The sequence below is a fragment of the Thermobia domestica genome, chromosome 9 (genome assembly GCF_964235325.1).
Source record: "Thermobia domestica chromosome 9, izTheDome1.hap1.1, whole genome shotgun sequence".
Classification (NCBI taxonomy): Eukaryota; Metazoa; Arthropoda; class Insecta; order Zygentoma; family Lepismatidae; genus Thermobia; species Thermobia domestica.
In genome coordinates this window covers 181,664,031-181,687,238 of record NC_137462.1, presented here as the reverse complement: position 1 = coordinate 181,687,238, position 23,208 = coordinate 181,664,031, and the positions used below count along the sequence as shown (strand labels likewise).

The 23,208-nt window shown below is 31.7% G+C and overlaps 1 protein-coding gene across 7 annotated transcripts in view; it reads left to right on the top strand.

Annotated features, from left to right (window-relative positions):
• RyR (Ryanodine receptor) overlaps positions 1-23,208 on the top strand; it is a 395,937-nt gene that overhangs the window by 294,592 nt on the left and 78,137 nt on the right. For all 7 annotated transcript variants that reach the window (XM_081725586.1, XM_081725584.1, XM_081725582.1 and 4 more), the window contains exons 54-66: positions 1,372-1,462; positions 1,708-1,848; positions 2,262-2,428; positions 3,793-3,961; positions 4,310-4,447; positions 4,680-4,836; positions 10,567-10,690; positions 11,310-11,511; positions 14,489-14,607; positions 15,821-15,931; positions 18,561-18,663; positions 19,554-19,689; positions 21,779-21,860. In XM_081725586.1, coding sequence (XP_081581712.1) covers positions 1,372-1,462; positions 1,708-1,848; positions 2,262-2,428; positions 3,793-3,961; positions 4,310-4,447; positions 4,680-4,836; positions 10,567-10,690; positions 11,310-11,511; positions 14,489-14,607; positions 15,821-15,931; positions 18,561-18,663; positions 19,554-19,689; positions 21,779-21,860 — 1,740 coding nt within the window. The remainder of the gene's footprint in view (positions 1-1,371; positions 1,463-1,707; positions 1,849-2,261; positions 2,429-3,792; positions 3,962-4,309; positions 4,448-4,679; positions 4,837-10,566; positions 10,691-11,309; positions 11,512-14,488; positions 14,608-15,820; positions 15,932-18,560; positions 18,664-19,553; positions 19,690-21,778; positions 21,861-23,208) is intronic.

Sequence of the window (23,208 nt, the reverse complement as noted above, 5' to 3'; positions counted from 1 at the left end):
ATAAAATCTTATCAGTGCCCAATGATTTTGCCAGTGTTGTTGATATTTTTGAATATAATTTTAGTATTGTTCAAAGACAGTTGTATAATCATTTCATAATCAACTGAGGGTGTTACTTCCTTTTATATAAGAGTATGTTTGTGTAATGTATGATTCTTGTTTTTTTTTTCTCCTGTGCATGTATCATTTGCACTTTATTTTATATTATGTTTATTTTTATTACTTGTATGTTTTATGTTTAATATATGAAAATTGTAAGTAAGCAGATCAGTCTGTAATTTCCAGTATGCAATAAAAAATATTATTTTAATGCCTGAATATTTAATTCTTCAATGTAAAATCATTCAAAATGTGATTGGAGGCATTCAGATTTTCTAAATCCAGTAAATTATAGTAAAAGGAAAAAGATGAATCTTAGAGTAAAGAGCCAGAGAGAGAAAAACTCCATATACAAGTATCTTTGTTCTCTCATAATAGTCGTTACTACATCCGACAAATGTCAGCAATGTCATGTAAGTTATTTAAGTAATAGAAATCATAATCAAGAATTGCGACGTGGTTGTCGTAAAAGCTAAAATTTGTGGAAAATTTTTCTTTCAACAACGGTGTTTAGAAAAGAAAAATATTGATGTCATTTACAGGATGGTCTAAAAAGTATCATGAGAAAGTAAAGACGCTTGTGTATGGAAGTTGCTTTGTTCCTAAGTTTTAGTTTATAGGTGAAAAAAATATTCCATCTCATTAAACCGTGCAATTTGAAATATTAAGTTACTTGATGTTTCAATTTTCTTCTCAAAACGTAGTTGTAATTCTGCTGATTGAGCAAAATTAGACTCTTACCTTTAAAGAAAAACCGAGAACAATATAACTATGTTTATTGTGCAGTCTGTAGAGATCTACCGTCAACTTTACCTTAACCGCCGAAGTTGTCATTCACAATGACATTTTCTTACATGTTTCCAGTAACGAAAATGAACATTTTTCATTATTTCGGTTCTATAAAATGAACGAATTCAAGAAACATATAACACTGGTAAGTAGTTGATGCAGGTGCAGAGAAAATATATACATTATTTGTCTAATCCACTCAAACTTTTCCAGACATTTCAACAATAACAATGGAAAAAAAGTTTGTAGTTAAAATAATACGAGTATTGGGTTGCTCTGTTGTATTGAATTTTTTCTCCTCTGGATCCAGTTTCTACTTTATATCCCTATTTCTGCGAGATCAATCTTAATATTGTCCTCCCATCTGCACCTAGGTTTTCCTAAATGGTCGTTTCTGTTCTAACTATTTTTTGATATTACATCTGTTTACATAACATCTTATTTATATTTAGCATAATGAATTAATTTGTTATTTTCTTGCAGCCAGATGCAACCTAGCATGTTATTGAAGCTTCTAAGAAAGTTGACAGTTGATGTGTCTAAGTTGTCTGAATATACGACTGTAGCTCTTAGGGTATGTAAACCTTCGACGCTTTAAAAACATATTCAATTAATATATAGAACATAAAAAGAGAGAATATTCTAATAATATTCAAGATTAGTTAGTGTCCATTTTCTTGCAAATTTTATTCATCTTTATTCAAAATAATTTTAGAACCATTACTTGTATTAAATTTATTGAAACCACTACTGATTATTTCAACTTATTTTATATGATCCAATAACAGTTTCTTAACTATTTTTCCCTTTCTCGTGCAGCTCCTAACGCTACACTATGACAGATGCGCTAAATATTATGGATCAACAACAGGTCAAGGAAGTTATGGAATAGCCAGTGAAGAGGAAAAGCGACTGACGATGATGCTGTTTAGCAATATATTCGATTCTCTATCCAAAATGGTAAGTTAATCGTCTTAGTGTTTTTTTTTTTTATATTATTATTATTTCGCCTACTTATTTTAACTGTTGTATTACTACCTTAAATGCAACAAATAACATTTAATCTAATTGAATAAATTTATTTGAATGTAAATATAGTATGTAAATATGAAAAAGGATGAAAGGTCTTCAAATGTACTATTATCCATTTTTCACTTTAAGTTATTATTGATTACTTCACATATATTCAGATTTCACGTTAAACTATAGGTCCATATTTTCTATAGCTTTGTTTCTGGAGAGGAATGTTAAATGTTAAACAAATAAGCCAACAGACTCAATCCTACTATATCATCTCTATATAAACATTAAATCTCAAATTATCACTATCTGCTTATATGATCAAAGAATTAATGTGATTCTTTGCCCCTTAGGATTACGATCCAGAGTTGTTTGGAAAGGCTCTGCCTTGTTTGACAGCTATTGGATGTGCTCTGCCTCCAGATTATTCATTGTCTAAAAATCTTGAAGATGACTTGTATGGCAAACATGCCTCTGACCCAGATGGTCCATACGACCCACAACCAATAGACACATCCATGTACGTACCTTAAGTAATATATACTTACATTAGAAGAATAGTGTTTACTCTAAAATTTACAAATAAGGAAAATACTACGAATATTAATTCTACCTTTTTGTTATTATATAATATATCCTTATTAAATGGAAGATGTCAGTATCTATTAGTCAATAGGTAGGCCGAAAAAATTCAAAATGTTTCTTCAAGTCCTAATACCAAGGAAAAGTTGCGAATTGGGGAGACTAAAAAGGAGTAAAAAAGGAAATAAAATCGGTTTATATCTTCCTGTCGCGCATATGCTCTAAAATTTGCCGAAATTTGGACGATTTGGAACATTTCTACAATAATATTTAATATTTTGAAATTAGCCTCTTCCCGAATGTAATAGCCCAAATTTTTATGTATTAAAACTACAAAAAATAATATTTAAATATTATTTAAATCCATCAACATCTTCCGGTCACGCATTGCCTTTAAAATTAAAGAAATTTTGAAAACAAATTTACAAATAAAGGTAGATCTCAGCTTAATTAAAAGAAATACTAACAACTTACATTTTTCTGTTTTCTTTATTGAATACAAGTTCGTGTGCTTTAAGAACAAATTATTTTAGACCATTAGTAACATTTATAAACATTTTTTTCTAGACAAAACTAAGACTTTTCACACAAAAACTTAGTTTTGTCAATAAAACTCTGTTTATAAATGTTACTAATGGTCTAAAATAATTTGTTTCTAAGTATTTAAACTTATGTTCAACGAAGAAAATCAACACAAAAAACAAGAGGTAAGTTGTTAGTATTTCTTTTCTTTGACCTGAGCTACCTTTATTTGTAAGTTTTGTTTCAAACTTTCGTTAACTTTGAAGGTAATGCGCGACCGTAAGATGTTGGTAGATTTAAATAATATTTAAATATTATTTTCTGTGGTTTCTAATACATCAGAATTTGAGTTATTACATTCGGGAAGAGGCTAATTTTAAAATCATAAAATTACCATAAAAATGTGAATTTTTCCAAATTTCGGCAAACTTTAGAGCACATGCGACACAGGAAGATATAAATTGATTTTTTTAAATCATTTTTTGTCTCTCCAATTCGCAACTTCTCCGCGGTATTAGAACTTAAAAAAAAAAAAAAAAACATTTCGAATTTTTTCGATCCACCATATTAGTTAATCGACAGATGTACTAGTAAGTCTATTTTTCAAAAAGTGACAATTTACATCACATTGCTGTTGAATTATACTAAATTTTAAGTCTAAGAATCTTTCACTGAATATTTTGTTTAAAGAGGTCGTATATATCCTTATACTTATTAAAATTCAAATCTCATTTTAATTTTGCGGAAAATAATAATTTACAATTAATACTATTTTTCTAGCGTAACTCTGAACAACGATCTTAGCACCTTAGTCCAGAAGTTCTCAGAGCATTACCACGATGCATGGGCTAGTAGAAAACTGGAATATGGATGGACGTACGGCGATCAATGGTCAGATTCCAATAAGACTCATCCTCGTTTAAAACCATACAGCATGCTGAATGAATACGTAAGTTGACAAGAGTCGAGTGTAGTTTGAATGTTATTCAATGTGGGTATTGAAACAAGCAAAATTATGATTATTTTGATTTTTATAAATAAAATAAATATGGGACTGTAATAAACATTTATATTATAAAATTAAGGGAAATATTGTTAATGGATGTAACAACTACAATATATAAAAATAATGAACAGCTAAAATAGATCTTTTTCAAATATTAATATGAATAGTATTTACTGTCAATTTACAGTTGATCAACTTCATTTTTATCTGTGGTGTTTACAAAATATTACGAATTGACATTTTACTTGAGTATTTGTCTTTAATTACATTAGTTTTCTTTATCTACTATAGGAGAGAGAACGTTACAAAGATCCAGTTAGAGAGTCTCTTCGAGCCTTGCTGGCCATTGGTTGGAACATCGAACACACAGAAGTTGACATTTCTTCGAATACTCAATATTCTGGAAGAAGATCATCAAAATCAAGCATGGTATGTATAGCTCTATTAATTCCAGGTGTTTTAATAGGTGATATAATGAATATTTGCTGTTAATTGATTATGTTAAACATTAAAGATAAACTATTTGCGTTGTTGAAAGAGTATCTTGTCAAGTTGGGCGATTACAGTGGACAACAATTTCTGCTATTAGAAGCAAGTGTAAAATTGTTACATAAAATATTTTCTTCTAATGACATTTAATTACTTCTCTCTCTCACTACAGCAAGGCGAGTCATCTAATGCATTCAATTATCATCCACGTCCAGTTGATATGACCAACTTAACTCTCAGCAGAGAGATGCAAAATATGGCTGAGAGATTAGCTGAAAATGCACATGATATCTGGGCTAAGAAGAAGAAGGAAGAATTATCGGCTTGCGGTAAGTGTTCTCTAGATGGATATTCAATATTAAAAGATAATCAAAGCACATGGTAGTTTGGCTTAATCGTTTTATACATGTTAATGGATGGGTAGTGTATATCTATTTCATATTCTATCTCCCACCAAATTTCATTCAGATCCAGTCAGAACTGAAGTTACCAACAAATGAAGTACCACACACACACACACACACACACATATATATATATATATATATATATATATATATATATATATATATATATTAGGGTGGAGTGAAAATAGGCCATTTAAAAAAATCTAAATTCGAATTTGGATATGGGGCAAAAGTTGCATCATACCCATGGAAAATCTACCATGTAAAATTGAAATTTTCTAAAATATTTTTAGCCGGGGCTCAATAGGCTTTGTTTCATAGATTTTGTAAACAAATACATGCTTGTTGTGTATTTGTGTAATTATTAGACAGTTCTTCGCTTGAAGTAGACTGTAATTTGAGGGTGTTAAGATTCGTTGTCGCGACGAGATGTATTTCTAAAGCTACCGAAGTTGATATTCTATGTTACAGGCTACATCAACCCAGAATTCACCGCTAAGAGGTGGCTGCCGTCGAGTTCAATCCCACCCACCCGCCAACATTAGATTGAATGTTTCATAAGTTTCGTTCACGTCTTCCTGCAAAATACAGCGACTTTGTATCAAAAGTAGGCATGTCTTTTTTCGAATCAATTTTGGAACGAATAAAGAAATCGCTCTCTCGTGCCCCACATACTGAAAGAAGTTTCACTAATTATTTTCACTAATCTTACCACTACTTGCTTATGACATTTGAACTCAGGGATATCAACACGTGTATTTTCTGACGAAAGAATCTCTTGCAATTTTTCATCTGTCACATGAGTCAGTATTGGCGGTTCTGTTATGTTACATTCATTCCAATTTATCATTTCTGTGTAATTACTAGCCTCGGAGATTAATACTGGCACTTCGAAGGAACGAATTTCAGAAGGTTTACACTGCTTTCTGGATTGGAATATTTTATCAGCAGCAAGGATTCGTGTAGCTGCTATGTCGACACCAATCATGGCAATGAGGATGTTTTAAGGATTCGCATAGAATGCATTTCTGGAAATTACTTTATTGACTGGAGTTTTGTATGGTTCTTGCAAACATCGCCAAAGTTTTATGGTCAAGAACAAATGTTTTGCTCCGTATTTAACAAGAGGTTTGAGTTGAGTTGATTTTAAGGTTAGCGTCCCTTTCAGCAGCGAAGCTATATGAGACGGGACCTACTGATTAACGTGGAATCCGAACCACGTGCTCCCGCCGGGAATCGAACCTCAGTCTCTCACGCCAAGGACGCGTAGGATCTCCTCTAGCTTCAGCGTATTCTTTATTGCCTCCCTATCTTGTTTCCGAAGATGACAAGTAGTCTGAAGATTCGATAATGTAACTAGTAAAGTATAATACTCTTTGGTTGAAAGCTTTACCGTAAGATCGTTTTTTGGCTTTCCTTACTTCTCTTTTCGTGAATTTCTTTGTCCAAGTAATATCAATAATACCGAATATAATTTTTTACTCACCACCCAGCAACACAACTAGGTTAGTTGTCGCCCAGTGCAAGAACTCGCTTAAGCGCCCCGACCAACCAAACCAAAACGCTCTCCAACTATACCTGATATTGGCATCAGACAGTAATTCTCTATTACATTCTTTCTTCAAGTGGTAAGGCTTGATTTCAAAATTGTAGTACATACTTTAATTTTTAGTATAAGATAAAACACTAAACTAGTATGTAACTGATTGACAAATAATCTGAGAGTAGCATGCTTGACACATTCTTACAGTCTTAACGAAATAACTGCAAATCGCAATATTTTTCAAATTATATTGGAATGTGCATATGTGTAGAATGAATCAACAGTCTTATGCTTTTGAATATAATATTTAATTATGACAAACAATCAATCTGTTGTCTCGAGTATACTCGGACATTTTACAAATATCCTAAATCGATGTAAATTAAATGAGAACACAAAAAGCTGGAACTAAAATTTAAACTTGCGGGCTCTTTTGGATGCAAAGGTTTTTACAATGTCCCCAAAAAATAGCTTTGAAGCTAACTTATGCTCTATGGATATGATCCTAAGGTTGATGAGTCGTTGTTGTCCTCTTAAGTTTCTGAGGTATTTTTTATTATATTTAGTTTGCTAAAACTCCCTTCCTTTCCTTATAGTGAAAATAAATATTTACCGTTTTGCGCCAGCCCCCCAATTCGGCGCCCGAGGCACAGGCCCCGTTTCCCCCTTTAGTTACGTCACTGTCACCACCAACCAAACAGCTGTACTATTAACAATACTGCCAAAAGTTCATTGTAGGATATCAGAAGACTTATTAAATAGCAAAAAGCTTCTTTATGACAAACTCGCAAAATGCTTATAGTTGATCACTTTTCGTCTTATGATTTCCAAGTTTCAGGACCATTGCACCCCGGCTAAAAATAATTTTAGATAATTAAAAATTCATGTTGTTATCTATTGACAAAGGATGCATCTTTTGCCCTCTATCCACAATACAAATTACAGTCTACTTTCAAGGAAGATTTGCTAAATAGTTACATAGTAAACGGAAATTGATTTGCAAAATCTCAAATTTAAAGCCCCTTGCGCCCCGGCTAAAAATTATTTTAGAAAATTGAAATTTTCTGTGGTAAAGTACTATGATATGATGCAACTTTTGCCCCCTATCCAAATTCGAATTTCGAAAAAAAAAATTTCGCTCCACCCTAATATATATATATATATATATATATATATATATATATATATATATAGATATAGATATAGATATAGATATAGATATATATAGATAGATAGATAGATAGATAGATAGGTAGATAGATAGATAGATATACCCATACCCATATATATACCCATTTTTTCTATGCTAACGTGTCTATTAATTTTGTTCTTTCTCATTATGGAATTTCATAGAACACATTCCTTGTATGTACATTTTGCACCAAATGTTGCTTTCATACTACCTTACCAGTAAAGTTACTGTTTTTTCTTATTAATTATTTTCTGGAATATTATTGATTATATTTTCATGAACTACTATTAACATGTCAAATTTGTCAATTTTTTTTAAAGCATAGTGGTTGCTCAATAATAGTAGCATTTGATATTAGTTAATAACGGAAGTAGTGAAATTCATAACCATAAAATAATGAAGCTGGTAAAAATGTAAAATATTTCTATGCCAATTTTCTGCATTTTTAGTGTAACTTGTATATTCAAATTCTTTTTAGGTGTAATTGTATAGAAGCAAAGTTGCTTCTGATGTTCATACATTAAAATACTTTTGAATTTATAAAGCCTTTTTCTACGATGCATACAATTCAAATTGTAAATTGTATAACATACGATCTGATTGTAATTGTTCACAAATTGTTTCATTTCAAAATAAAAATCAAATATTATCAATAGCGGGTCATATATAGCCTATATACATTTATGTAACAACTATAAACATAGGCTTTTGGGGAGATCCTTGAAGATTCACATTCTGTAAGTTATTTTACATTATTTACGAGTTATACTAGCATAACTGCACAGCTATCATGACTAAGTGGGTAGTGTTGAAGCTGAAGAAAGCGAAGCAAAGCCCTTGAGGAAGGGAGCTGAAAGTACATACACACAATTACCCTTTATTCCAAAAGTTACAGTGCAGTGTAGTGAGTACTGTGTACAGCGTTTCAATGTGGCGATGACGGTGAAAAATTATGCTCAGAAAGACCTTTTTCTCTTGTTTTCGTTACATTATTAATTATTTCTAATTATAAGAATGTTGTAACTGCAATTGAGTTCTTATGATACTATTCTTTTACTGGAATATAGTCATCTTTTTTTTAAAAAAAATCTATTTTGCAAATTTGTGCGCTGCTAGTCAAAAAGAGTATCATTCAGTTTGTTTGTATGGTAAAAATTGACTATCTCTTTTCCTCAACGATTCTGTAATTTAACGTGAGGCCCAATTTATATATATATAAAATTGAAAATCACTATATTTGTGACTAAATCTCCTGAATCGGCCAACCGATTTCGATCAAATTTGTAACATGGATGAGGTTCGAAGCTGGGCTGGTTTTAAGGTATTCACTTTGATGGTAGAACTGAGGACTGGGGGAGGGGAGGGGGAATAAAAAATTGATAAAACTTAATAACTTCTGAACCACTAGACCGATCTTGATCAAATTTTCAACATAGATGAGGTTCAGACCTGCGATAGTTTTTATGATTTTTAAATTTGATGGAACAACGTAGGGGAGGAGAAGGAAGGGGAGATACATAAAAATCAATTTATATAAGACTATTCAGATGACTATTTTTGTAACTTAATACCTCTTGAACTATCCGACCGATCTCAATCAAATTTTCAAGATACATGAGGTTCGGATCTGGAAACATTTTTGTAATTTCACTTTAACGGTAGATCCTAGGGGAGGGGGACGAATAAATAAAAAACTAATAAAATCTAATAACTTTTGAATCACCCAACCAATCTCGATCAAATTTTCAATATATATGAGGGTCGGGCCTTGGGTGTTTTTTATCGTTTCACTTTGACGAGCTAACTTAGGGGGGAAGGGGAATATATATATATATGAAAAAAATAAAATAAAAATGACTTCCTTTATGACTTCATCACTCTTGAACTACCTAACCGATCTCAATCAAATTTTCAACATACATGAGTTTAGAGGCAGAGATTACTTTAGGCTATTCACTTTGACGATGCAACCTAGGGGAAGGGCAGAGAAGTTTTAAAATGATCAAAAATGACCGATATAAGTGTTGAATCCATAGTTTTTGGGGTAGATGAGAGAAACAGTGACACTTCTGATGCTGTTTCAATCCAAGTTGAGCCTCGATAGTTGGAGGCGGGCAGGGTACAACGTAGGGAAGGGGAATAAAATATAAAAATTATCGAAAATGACTAATATTAGTGTCGAATCCAAACTTTTAGGAGTAGCTGAGATTAACAGTAAAATTCTGATGCCGTGTGCCGCAATACGGAGGAGGGGAGCTACATATAATAATGATCGAAAATGACCAATATTATAGTGTGTAATCCACAGTTTTCGGGAGCATTCAGATGAACAGTGACATTTCCGATCCGGTTTAAATCCAAAATCAGCCCCGCCACTTGGGGAGGGGAGGAAGGGATATTTAAAAATGATCGAAAATGACCGATATTAATGCTGAATCCACATTTTTGGGGGTTACTGAGATGAACGGTGATACTTCCGATGCCCTGACCCGCAACATGGGAGAGGGGGGAAATATATATGTATATATATAAATGGTCAAAAATGACCGATATTAGTGTTGAATCTATAGTTCTTGCAGTCGCCGAGATGAACAGTGACACTAATTGAATTACGGAAAAAATTAGTTATGTCTGCATTATTAGAACACGAATCACACTTAATTTACAACTAAGAGAAAAGATTGTTACTACATCATAACGTTCCCAAACATTAACAAAAACTGTGTGAACATGCTTGCTGCAATAAACTATGAAAAATTAATGGCAATAAAATACATGAGATACAAAGACGTGCATTTAAATTATTTATTTCAACCCAGCGAAGTGGGTAATATATGCTAGCCGTAAATAAGAATCGGAGTTCGAGGAAGCACGTATGAGAAGAGAAGATTTATGTGTATTCATTCTTGCATTGTAGGTGGCCCTGTTCATCCACAATTAGTTCCTTATGATTTGCTGACAGATAAAGAAAAGAAGAAAGACAGAGAGAGATCTCAGGAACTACTAAAGTATTTGCAATATCAAGGATACAAACTGCACAGGTAATACACTAGTTAATGCGTCAAAATTTCGTTAAATTCTAACTTATTTTGTTATGTTTACTTAATTATATTGATCTCACCTACTTTATGTATTTTCATGGAAATGTAACTAAAATAGTTGAGATTATTTTTAGTCCTTCAGCCATGTACTTATTAACATTTAAAATAGTTTTTGAAAAATTAGTAAATAAGTTCAAGAAGAATGAGAGGTAGAACCAATTAAAAAACATCTTCTTTTTTTTTACTTGAAGAACGTTTTCTTTCTTTTTTACTTGAAGAACAGAGTATAATGCAAAAAAGAAAGAACTTGTTATTTTTCTCTTGAAAAATCATTATTAAAAGTTAGGTTGCAAGGCAAAAGAAAAAAAAAAGTAAAACACATTGAATATGAGATTTTAAATTGAAGATTTAGAATATAAAGTAGAAAGTAATCTACTTCTAATAGTTTAATGAACAAATGCCAAATGAAAAATAGATTGTAAAGAAGAGCGAAATTCGTAAAAGAAAGAAGCTTCTCAATGCAGCACTTATAAGAAATTCAATACAATATTTATCTCTTCTATAATTACGTAACATTTTACATCGACTTTCTTAAAACTTTAATTACCTGTTTGCACAGGCCAAGCCGTGGAGGAGCAGAAGCTGAACAGACTACAACAGCATCTCCACCAGAATTAAGATTTGCATACAGCCTGTTGGAAAAACTTATTCAGTATTTAGATACAGCAACTGTTAACATGAAACTTCTGAAACCATCCAGCACCTTCAGCCGAAGAAACAGTTTTAAGACTACCTCTAGAGACATCAAATTCTTTTCTAAGGTAAAAATATTATTGTTTAACACTTTTCTGATTCACTAATAAAGCATGTTACATTTTGCTACACATTTACATGGATAAATAATAAGAATCTTATATAATGAGAGTGAGACGTATAGTCACTAATAGTTATTTTCTATTTGAAACAATACATTTCGTGGTAACTTTTGAAGTCGTCAATAGAACATAATAACTTCGGCTTTTTCTTACACAGTATCATTTTATTGAAAATAAACATAAACATGTATATTACTTGAGGAATAAAATTACATTAACGTCTGAAAAATTTATAAGATAGGGAAAAGACTTTTGTAGCTGACCATATATAATAATTCACTTTACAACATCGATATATTTACTACATGTGACTATTTTAGTTTGACACATCGAACAATATTTCATATCAATTGACAGCAGGCGAAAGCTTCGGTAATATAACTTCTTTAATGAGCGGACGTATACACACTGCACACGCATTACACGATAGATAGGTAAGAAATAATTTCTCAAAAGTTGCGGCAATTGTCACATCTTTGCATTGGTTTCTCGATATATCTAGTAAAATGTCGTTCCACTTGCAGTAAAATCATGTTTCATCACACTGTATATCCTAATGTGAGGTGGATCTACGTCTCTTCAAGTTCTTTTTCATCAAAGACGTGAAAATCACAGTAATATATCGAATCTGTATAAAGGATGGTCAAATATACCTCTGCGGAGACAGTATTACAACTGTTCTCGCTAGCTTGGATGAATACATTATCTACACTAATTTCACACCACAAATCGAACTGTAGCGACTCCGGTACGATTGTAATCTTCGGCTTATTGCACAATTATCAGTGTTACAGTAGCTGTTCAGACCTATATACTATAGAAGTAAAATATGAGTAACGGAAAAGTTGAGAAGAGAAAGATTCAGATATTAGAGACGGCGTTAATTTGAAGGAGTATAGAAAGTGGAAAAGAAATAACAGAGAAAAATTAGGTCTGCATCCATTAGTGGAAGGTAACAAAAATAAAGGTTGAGAGAACGTTATATGTAAAAAGAAAAGAAAGGAAAAAACAGAAAGTGTTCTAGAGTGAATGAAAAACTTTATTACGAAGACATAGACAGAAATATAAGGATGTGGATGAAGAAAGACTTGGAATATATAGTAGTAAACTAAGATGCAATAGAATATAAGAAGATGGTATATAAACCAGATAAACTATAAATAATGTACGATAAAGAATACAATACAATTTACGTAACAGGTTTCTTCTAATTCTAAAATCTGTTTACATAAAACATATAACACATTGTGTGCTTTCCAGGCTATAGCAAAATTACTGATAACTGAGAAGTGTGATTACTAAACAAGTGCATAAATTAGACATATTTGAATAGAGAAGTTTAGGTGTAGGTTAGAAGTTGATTATCGATAAATATCATACCTGTATACAGATATAGCTTGATAGTAATCTCAGGAGCTGAAACTGCAGCAAGTTATAAACTAACACAGCCCTTTAATGACTTCTTTTTACAGCAGTTGATCGTGAATGAATCACTTCTATTGTCTTCCTAATTTAGCTACATACGTGACGGTTTATTATGGTATTTTAAGCTATAATTCTATTTCGTCCAGCGACTAAATCACTTTTGTTGAGCTATAAGGAAAATAATTTGGCTCCACTTTTGCACATGCACTGTTGTAATCTATTTCTATACAAAGATTATCTTCACACAATTATTGAACTTTTGAATAAAATAGTGTCTGTGTCACACATCAATGTCTGATATATGATCATATTTTAGGGTTACCATATTTCAAAAGTGAAAATCCGGGACGCTACTAAATCACGAATATCTCTGAAATGCTTAAAATAAAAAGAAGTGTTATATACTAATTTACTTTCTTCTATTAGATAGAGTGTTCAAGTATTACGTAATTAACTTTTTTAGTCATTTTAGTGGACCTTATTCTCCCTAGTTAAGGAAACGTAAGCAAATGATTTACCCCCTCCACCCTGGTAAGCAAAATTGTTTTCTTTTTTTAATCTCTCAGGATCTGTTATGTTTCGTGATTTTCAGAGTCTGTTTTTCCCCATCTCATAAGCTTCTATGTTTTAAAAAAAATGCTCAAACTTTTTCCCATTGTTGTCTGTTCATTTTTATTAATTAAAACAATATACTTTTCTTCTTGAATGGCGGAAAATTACCAATAATATCAATCAAGGATTGTTGATTAAAATATTTCAGAAGCAAGATGCAGATTGAAACAGAGTACTAAAGATAACAATAAGATTGAGCAGTAAAACCTTTCGTCCCTGGCCCAATAAAACGAATGCTTCGTTCAATGTCAAAGTATTTAAATCTTGAACTTAATTAAATCCAAGTTTTATGTATTCAATTTTTTTTTTTTTTTAACTTTTGAATTACCACACTCAGAAACTGAAGAGAATAATTATATACCTAATTCTGTGAAAAAAGCAAATTATAATATTGCCTTCCTTTCTTCTTCGCCGAAATCCGGGACATTTAAGCGTCCCGAGAAATATTTTCGGGATGCCGGAACGCAGATCTCGATTTCGTGACGGTCCCGGAATTTCCGAGACGAATGGCAAGCCTATCATATTTTCTTTAATTTCCATTTGGATAGAATAAATTAATTTCCTAATGATCGTTGTAAACTCGTATTTTTAAAATATTTTTCTTTAAAAAGCTTTTAATATTATTAATTTTTTTGTAAAGCAACATTTATACTGCCTTGAAGAACTTTACTACATAGGAGAGATTACTATAACTTGCTTTTTTACAACTTTGATTTTAAAAATACTATAATAATGTTTCTCATAACGCTGAGATAAAATCAGAGGACATTTTATATAAATCTGTAACGCTACCATAATGATCTAAGAATTAGTGTAGTTTTGTTTAATTTAATACTTACAATTTATAAGAGTTAGCAAGAAAAATAATTAATATATGCATTTTTAGGTTGTTTTGCCTTTAATGGAGAAATATTTTAGCACGCACAGAAACTATTTCATTGCTGTTGCAACAGCCACAAACAACGTTGGCGCAGCATCACTCAAAGAGAAAGAAATGGTTGCAAGGTGAGTTTTCCTTAATAAATCTTGACTGTATTTAAAATAGAAGTTACTTACAGCGTTTTGCTTAACTGAATTTATACTATTTATTAGTGTTTTGAGTCGTTATATTATTAATTTATTACTTAATTAAATTTACTTTATATCTTTATGCCTTATTTATTGATAAGAGATTGGACTTGCAATGGATATTAGACTTATGATATTGACATATTGTTAATCAATTTGTTGTTAGGAGTCAATATCATCGTAAACATTATCATAATAAATTATGATAGAATGAAAGACCCGTCTATACACTTTACGAATGTGGATAATCTGTTTGCCCAATACCTAATATTTACTGTAATTAAAAATACATTGCATTTCTAATAAGTGAAAATGTGTGGCTGAGATGAGCATGAAACCCGGGCATCCAGGTTGTACTTGTGTATTAACACTACTCTTGTTCGGTCCGCCCTTTATTTTAACTTTTTCCACTTCAATGTGATTTCACAGATATTAAGATTAGATATTGTTAAGATCGAATATTGCCCGCTCTCAACAATAAATGCGTATAGCTGGTTCGGAAGATGAGAACAAATTGTAATAGTTAACGAACCGACACAGTAAGCTGAAAACCCATGTTCAATATTCGTCCTAGTAGCAAACTTAAGGCTAGTATAAATCTTTCTTTGATCAGATGTTATCGTACAGTGATAATTAACTACCTACACAAACTAATTTTCTAATCTCTTTTTCGTGACTAACAGCTATCATGTCAACCGAAAAGAAACCAGGAATTCTGCTAACTTCTTGAAGCGTAGAATCCACTATTAAAATTCACGGGGGCCGCGGTGGCTCAGTGGTAGAGCGTTCGGGGTCCTCGGTTTGATCCCAGCTCGCGCCAAATTAGCCTTGCGGTGGACAAACACCGTGTGCGTGGGTTTTTTCGGGGTTCTCCCGTTTTCCTCTCACTTTCTTCATTCCACTATTTCATTCACTTCTCATCACCACTGTCTCCTTTAGCCTAGCCGGCATAACGTGGGACGTAAAACTTAAAGATTTCATATTAAAATTCGTATATTTTGTGTTTAAAGAACATGCTATACTTCTAATTGTTTCATTGGACAGTGAATTATATTTATTGTAATCATTAAGTAATATATTAATAAAATATTTTAAATATTTAAATATTTAAATATTTAAACCTTTAAGAAAATATTTTTGTCTCTTTCAGCTTATTTTGCAAGCTTGCAAATCTCCTGCGTTCTCGCCTTGCTGCATTCGGCAGTGACGTACGCATTACTGTGAGATGTCTACAAGTTTTAGTTAAAGGAATAGATGCAAGGTAAATGTCTACACTATAGATAAGTTTCTTGTATTTCACTTCATAGTAAGTCCTTAAATTTATTGCACTTCAAAAAATAATGACAAGATATTCTTGAATCTATTAGTATTTTAAGTATGCCCTAGTATATTAAAGTTACCATATACTTGTGCGTATCGACAATATGTAGTTTGATATATATTACTCTTCTGAAATATAACTATTGCAACTTTTCGTACGTTGGTTATATTTCCAATGATAGCGTAATGAAAGACTATTCTGATATTACAGAATATAACCATTTTAACATTTATTACATTGATTATATATCCAATATAAAAAAGAAGAAATGGTAGAGTAATCAACTGAGACTAGTATTATTAACTATGCGCTAGAGCTCTCACAGACACTCAAAGCTTTCATGTATTTTCCGCTTCATATGATATTCGAAAGTTTTTCTTTATAGTTCAACGAGACGGGGACGAATAGTTTCGCTGCTAACGTTCCCATTAAATATGTAACAATCAATCAGTCAATCTATAATATTTATATTTGAAGCTGTATCGATTCTTCCATAGGATAACGGTAGAGTTATGTTCAGGTTATAAGAAAGAAAACAGACATAAAATAGAAAAAAATATCTTATGACATATGAGTTTGTTAAAACTAGTGGTATCATTGAACCAGCCCGAACCAGCCGTTAAAATTTCTCATGTTCCGGAACCGGTTGCTAAGTACCTCTTTACCTCTAGATTCAGTACTTACAAAAAATAGTAACTATTATTCTCTAGTGTTATTTTCGAAAATCAATGTACAAGATATAAATATAAAGATCCTGTATGACTTAATCCTAATCACAATTATTAGTTTCACTCAAATAAATAATACTTGATAGTAATAATATTAATACCAAGTCAACTTACTATATTGATCATAGAATTGGTTGTAGGATGACATAAATGGCACCACTGATTAAAATCGTATTTACAGCGATAGCCTACTGCCACTGATACTGCTTCTATGCTGAAGTCAAGTGTTTACTATATGCATTTCTTCGTGTTATACGCAGTAACATATGATGATGTTACAGTCAATAAACACAATACTTGATAGAAAATCTGTTACCAGGCAGAGGGCTGTGTAAGTAGGTTTTAACAAACCCAGTTAGTATTCTAAAATGGAATTTTATTATTATTTATATCTTTGTAACATATTTTACATCTTATTCTGTTCTATTCTTCTGAGAAAGAGCCTCGATATGGTTTGAAATATAAGGAAAACTGTAAAATAAATATGGAGAGGTGAGACATGCCTTTTTATTTATTTATTTATTGTTAATAGTAAGATTGATGTACTGACTAAAGTGATATGTAACAGAAGCTGACGTTCTGCACATTTTTTTCTTAAAGGTTTTGAACCGATTATTTTTTCCATTAAAGATTTACATTAGTAGAATGGTGTTATATTCTTTTTGATATATGCGATTCTGGATTGAATTTTCATGAGATCGACGCTTTCTTGAGAAATACGATTTAACGTCTTAGGCCAAGCTTGATAAGGAAGCTTTCCGAGGAAACGGACAGGATGACAGAAAATTTATTAATTTTCTTGAAAGTGTATACTTATGATTAGTCGACAATGGATAAATTTATAGACCTTAATAAATGGTCCATCTAAGTTGATCACAGTGTTCAAAAAATATAAAGAATAAAATTCTAATATCCAGCCAAATGGCTAATGCACGTGCCTTTGGTTTCGGTATTAAACTCGATTATACATAATAGCCCATATTGTGTGAGTTGTGCAATCCGAGCATCACTCAGCTAAAATAGAGATAAAGGAAGAGAAGACGAGAAGAGGTCTCATTCACTTTCTCTCGTCCTAATATTTTGTTTTTGTTTATTTACTTTGCAAGTTCGTTTTCGAACAGATTTTCGACATTAAGCCAGTATCGTGAGACAACTGAACACTTAAATTCAGAAGTGGCGAACTTTGGTATCTAACACCAAACACGCGAAATGGGAGACGATGCTCCAATGATAAGACTTTGTCACTTATGTACCTCCATGGATCATAACACCCAAAAGTATCTTTAAGACTTTAATTTGTATCTTTAATACATTTAGGTCAAACAACAACTCATAAATTTACACTTAAAACTATAGTTTTCTTTTAAAAAAAAAACTTCGAAAAGAACAACTTGAACATTTTGTCATTTTATGTCGAAAGAAAATTCATTGAATTGTATTGACTTTCGTAGTGACTGATATTTGATTCTGTGCTGCACTGCAGAACGAGTTAAAGCAAGTGCTTAGAAACATACTTTTATCTTATCACAGTTCGTGTTCTCAACGAATGCGGATAATTTCCATGAAATTACATTTAAAACTCAGAATAATTGTAATTTATGATAGCTATATATTAAATCTAATCCAAAGAAATGGAATCTAGTTGTCCTAAACAACATAGCTTGATCTTCACATTGGTGGACTGAAAGTGATGGAACTCTATATATTAATTGTTTGGTGGATAGGGACTGTTAGCATATTGCAAATAAATTATATGCTTTAAACTTTCAACAATATTTATTATTTTAAGTTCAACAATATAGAAGAGAAAAATAAAAGTAAAATGTTCATCTTTCTTCTAGGTCTCTTACAAAGAATTGTCCAGAATTCATACGAACATCCATGCTGACATTTTTCAATAATACAGCTGAAGATTTAGGACACACTATACAGAATCTTCAAGATGTAAGCAAATATTCTTTATTTATTTTTACCTTCTCTTCCTTCTTTTTAGCTATCTAAAATGTCACACACTTACTATGCGTTTTACAATGGGTATTTTTAAGCCAAAAGGAATACGATAAAACAGACAAAAATTGTTACAAATGGAAATAGTGAAAATGTTTCTTAGTATTTTTTTCTGCTTCGAATCCAGAAAAAAATATTAAATTTATTTGCTACTAAGGCTCAGTAATAAGAATTAGCATATAATTTTCATTCGAAGGTTATGCTTTAAAAAGTTAAAAATATTGGAGAGGAAGTTTTTATAAATATATATGTTTTACATTATAGAGTTAAATATCGATATTTAACTACTTTTTCGAGTAAAACTATCATTACTAAATTTATTTGAAAGATCTAGGTTTACCTAGATGAACGTAAAATCAGAGGAAATACGGAAAAATTATTCTAAGAAAACACACGCATGCCTATTATTTTAGCCCTCTTCGCTGGTCTAGTAACTTACCTGTATGCTTTTGGTGCACGTGTTTCTCGGTTCAATTCCCGACGGGAGAGCACGGAAATTTAATTTCACAATCATATACTTCCATTAATCATCCGTCTCATTTAACTTAAAGAACAAAGTGGGACGTTAAGTTTTTTTTTTTTTTTTTTTTTTTTTGTATACCTATTTTTTCTTGCAGTTGTATACATGTGTTTGAAAGTTTGTATACAAAACAACAATGGCTGTTATTCACTTTAATTGTCACACCAATTCAGTCGCAACTCGTTCAAGGTTATGATAAATGAAGTAACTATATTTTACAAGTGAATTAGTAAAACAATTAGGCATAAATCTTATAACTTGTTTTATAGATGCAGCTATATGAATATTTAAACATTTTTTATTACAGGGCAAGTACAGCCATTTACGAGGAACACATCTCAAAACGTGTACTTCGTTGAGTTATATCAATGGAGTTGTTCTTCCAGTTCTAACGGCGATGTTTGATCATTTATCAAATTGTGAATATGGCGGTGATCTCCTTTGTAAGTTAATACAATTTAATATTATTTATACTTCTGTTAGTAAGATATGTTTATAACAAAGATGTTTTATGTTGTACAGATATAAGAAATAAGAAATAAGAAATTTTTGTTGAGATATAAGAAATTTTTTAAAGAATGAATTTAATTCAAATTTTTACATTTCTCAAAGGAAGCATAACGTTGATTGCGCTTGTTATAAAAGCACCCAGAATGTTCAAGGTTTCCTATTTACCGTTTGTAATATGATTATATTTAGAAATAGAAGTCAAAAGTCTTTGTGAAAAAATCAAAACTGGCCTTGTTTGTAATTAATAAGCCTTGTAATATATGAAAAAATGGACTTTCTAACTACATAACAACATAAATATATTAATAGTTTTAGAGGAAGCATTATAGAAAACAGAATTATACTTGAACTAACCAATTGTACGCAATTTAAAATCTTGTGAATGCTTCGGAAGGCGTTTCTCTAAGAAAATAAGAGAATTTGCCCAGCAAAAATATGGTGATGTGAAAAATTCCTTATAAGCGTTACTACCATCCTAAGTCGGATATGTTTTGGTTAGTCTACGTAGCACGTTTTGTTAATATATATATATACAGGGGCGGATCCAGGATATGATCAAGGGAGGGGCTAAACCATATTTTGCCGTTTTATCCAGTGTAAAACAGGATTGAAACCCATTTTATCCAGTGTATACCTCACCGTCAAGGGGGGGGGGGGCTATAGCCCCTATAGCCCCCCTTAGATCCGCCACTGTATATATATATATATATATATATATATATTCACTTTTATTAAACTCATTAATATTTGTGCTATGTAAATTCAAAATTTAATTTTTCCTCATGTTTGTAAGGATCATAATTGAAAGAAAGCCGACATCGACTATTTGCAGTCACTTCTTGTCTTATATTCTTGATTAGGATTATGTAGCAAATGAATGCCTTCTGAATGTCACGTATATGCTTACAAAATGATGAAAATGTTTGTAAGGCAAAAGTATTATATACACAGTAATATATATATATATATATATATATATATATATATATATATATATATATATATATATATATATATATACAGGGTGGTAGGACAAACTTTGGGAGGTGATTCCTTATATGAAATGAAAGAAAAAAGTTCTGATAAACATAGGTCGAAAAACGTCTCCTTTCAGAGTTATGAACCGCCGAAAATTCGAAAAATCATGTTTCGAAACGCCCTGCCTTAGAAACTATAGGACCTATAACAAGCAGCTTAAGGAATTACACAGGAACTAGTATGCGATCTATCTAAATATCCATGTTTTAACATCCTCCGTTATCGGCGAAACGAACGCGCCATTAGTACTTAAAAGAGTATCACTATACCTAAACTTCCTTTTTACAGGTCTTTTCGCCAATAACGGACCACGGTAGAACATGGATATTTAGATAGAGCGCATACTAGTTCCTGTGTAATTCCTTAAACCGCTTGGGATCGGTCCTGTAGTTTCTAAGGCAGAGCGTTTCGAAACGTGAATTTTCGGCGGCTCATAACTCTGAAAGGAGACGTTTTTCGTCCCATGTTTATTAGAACTTTTTTCTTTCATTTCATATAAGGAATCACCTCCCAAAGTTTGTCGGTGGAGTTACCTACCATTCTGCATTCTGCATTTCGAATATATATATATATATATATATATATATATATATATATTATATATATATATATATATATATATATATATATATAGAGAGAGAGAGAGAGAGAGAGAGAGAGAGAGAGAGGGAGAGAGATAAATAGATATAGATATTAATATATTAATATTTGAGATGTAGTCATTTGTATGTCATGATAAACTTTATTTCGAAATGCAGAATGCAAACTAAACTTACAGTTTATCGTGAATAAAAAAGGGATAATTTGAAAGTATTTATTCTCCTTGTATTGAAAAACATTTTACAGGTTAAGCGTTTTCAACTTTAGATTTTAAAAGAATTGCTCATATTAATGTTGTTTCAAGAAACATTTTATGTGTATTATTTATGGTCTTGCAAAAGTTGTTATTTGACTAAAGTATTTCTCTTTTCATTTGCTTTCTAGTGGATGATATCCAAGTTGCATCTTATAAGATGCTCAACAGTCTTTACACTTTGGGCACAGACGGAACGCTTACTCATGATAGGTATAGTAAAAATTAATTTTAATATTTTTAAAATAAGTTTATGTTTTTCCTAGAGCTAAAATTCTTATTTAACTATAGTTGAGAAAAATTAGGAATCATCAATTTATGATGGCAAGAAAAGTGAGAAGTAATTCAAAATAATGGAACCCATGACTTCGATGTACTCATTGATGCCTTTGATTTCTTGAAATTAGTAGAGATTGTATACGGAAATGAAACGAGAGATAAATGCATTCACTGCCACATTTAGCGAAATGAATTTTTAATATTTCGTAATTGAAGTATTTGTTTTGCTGTTCGTGCAGAAGGAACAATAACTGGAATACACGTTCATAAATGAAAATGTGGACAGAAACGAAGACGAGGGAAAAAAAAGAGAATTGAAAAGATTTTATTTAGAGAGTGGAAGGATTACAATAATAACCTAATCGATACCTGACACATCATTTATTCGTTGATCTTCCCCGTCATTGGCTCTCTTGTTGAAAAGGAAAACGAACTTCGGTCACTACGTCAGGCGACCATTAACAGCACACAGACTATCGGACACTACTGGTATGAATATCGGCTTTAATTCCAAGTTAGTCCTCCCAATGGTCCTGTTGACATATCTCTTCCTTCCGCGTCTGGATTTGGCACTTCTACTAAGTTGTTAAGAGATGGAGTCTGCTAGTGATTGGAGTCCCTCAGTCTTGTAGCTTCAGTCTCGTTTTACAATATGGAAGTTAAGCTCCTTAATTGAAGATAAAAATACATTCTGAACGACAAAATTGACCATTCTTCGTACATCTAAGCAAACTTTTTTCTACCCTCACCTTTGTGACTAGTATTCATGAGATTGCTGTTTTCGTCTGAATTGTATCGAAGATGGTTCTTCCCCTTTCTGGCGTCTCTTTGTTGTTTTGCGTTAGGCTCAGACATGTAAGAAATTGAAAAGAGGAAAAGTAGGAAAATGTTAAAGAGTTGCAGAAACATTAAACAGTACGGAAAATGAAATGTGATGGGAGTAGCAGAAAGGATAATAGAAACATATTTAGATTGTAGAAAAGGTAAGTTATGCAGAAAAACAGTAATTGTCAACAGCAGAAGAGAGTATTTTTGCAGTTTTCATTACATTTGTTTTCATAAGAATTGACAAATATAAAAATTCCTTAAATTATTAAATTATTAATGATCAAAACACACGTCGAAGTTAGTTGCTTCCGTGTTGCAATTCTGGCTGTTGAACTGACAGGCTTTTGGTTTGACTTTAGGATGGTATTTAATACCTTTATTATATTATCGTACAAATGTTAACCTAATCACCTGACATTCAGATGAAAACGATGTAGTTGACAACGATATTCAT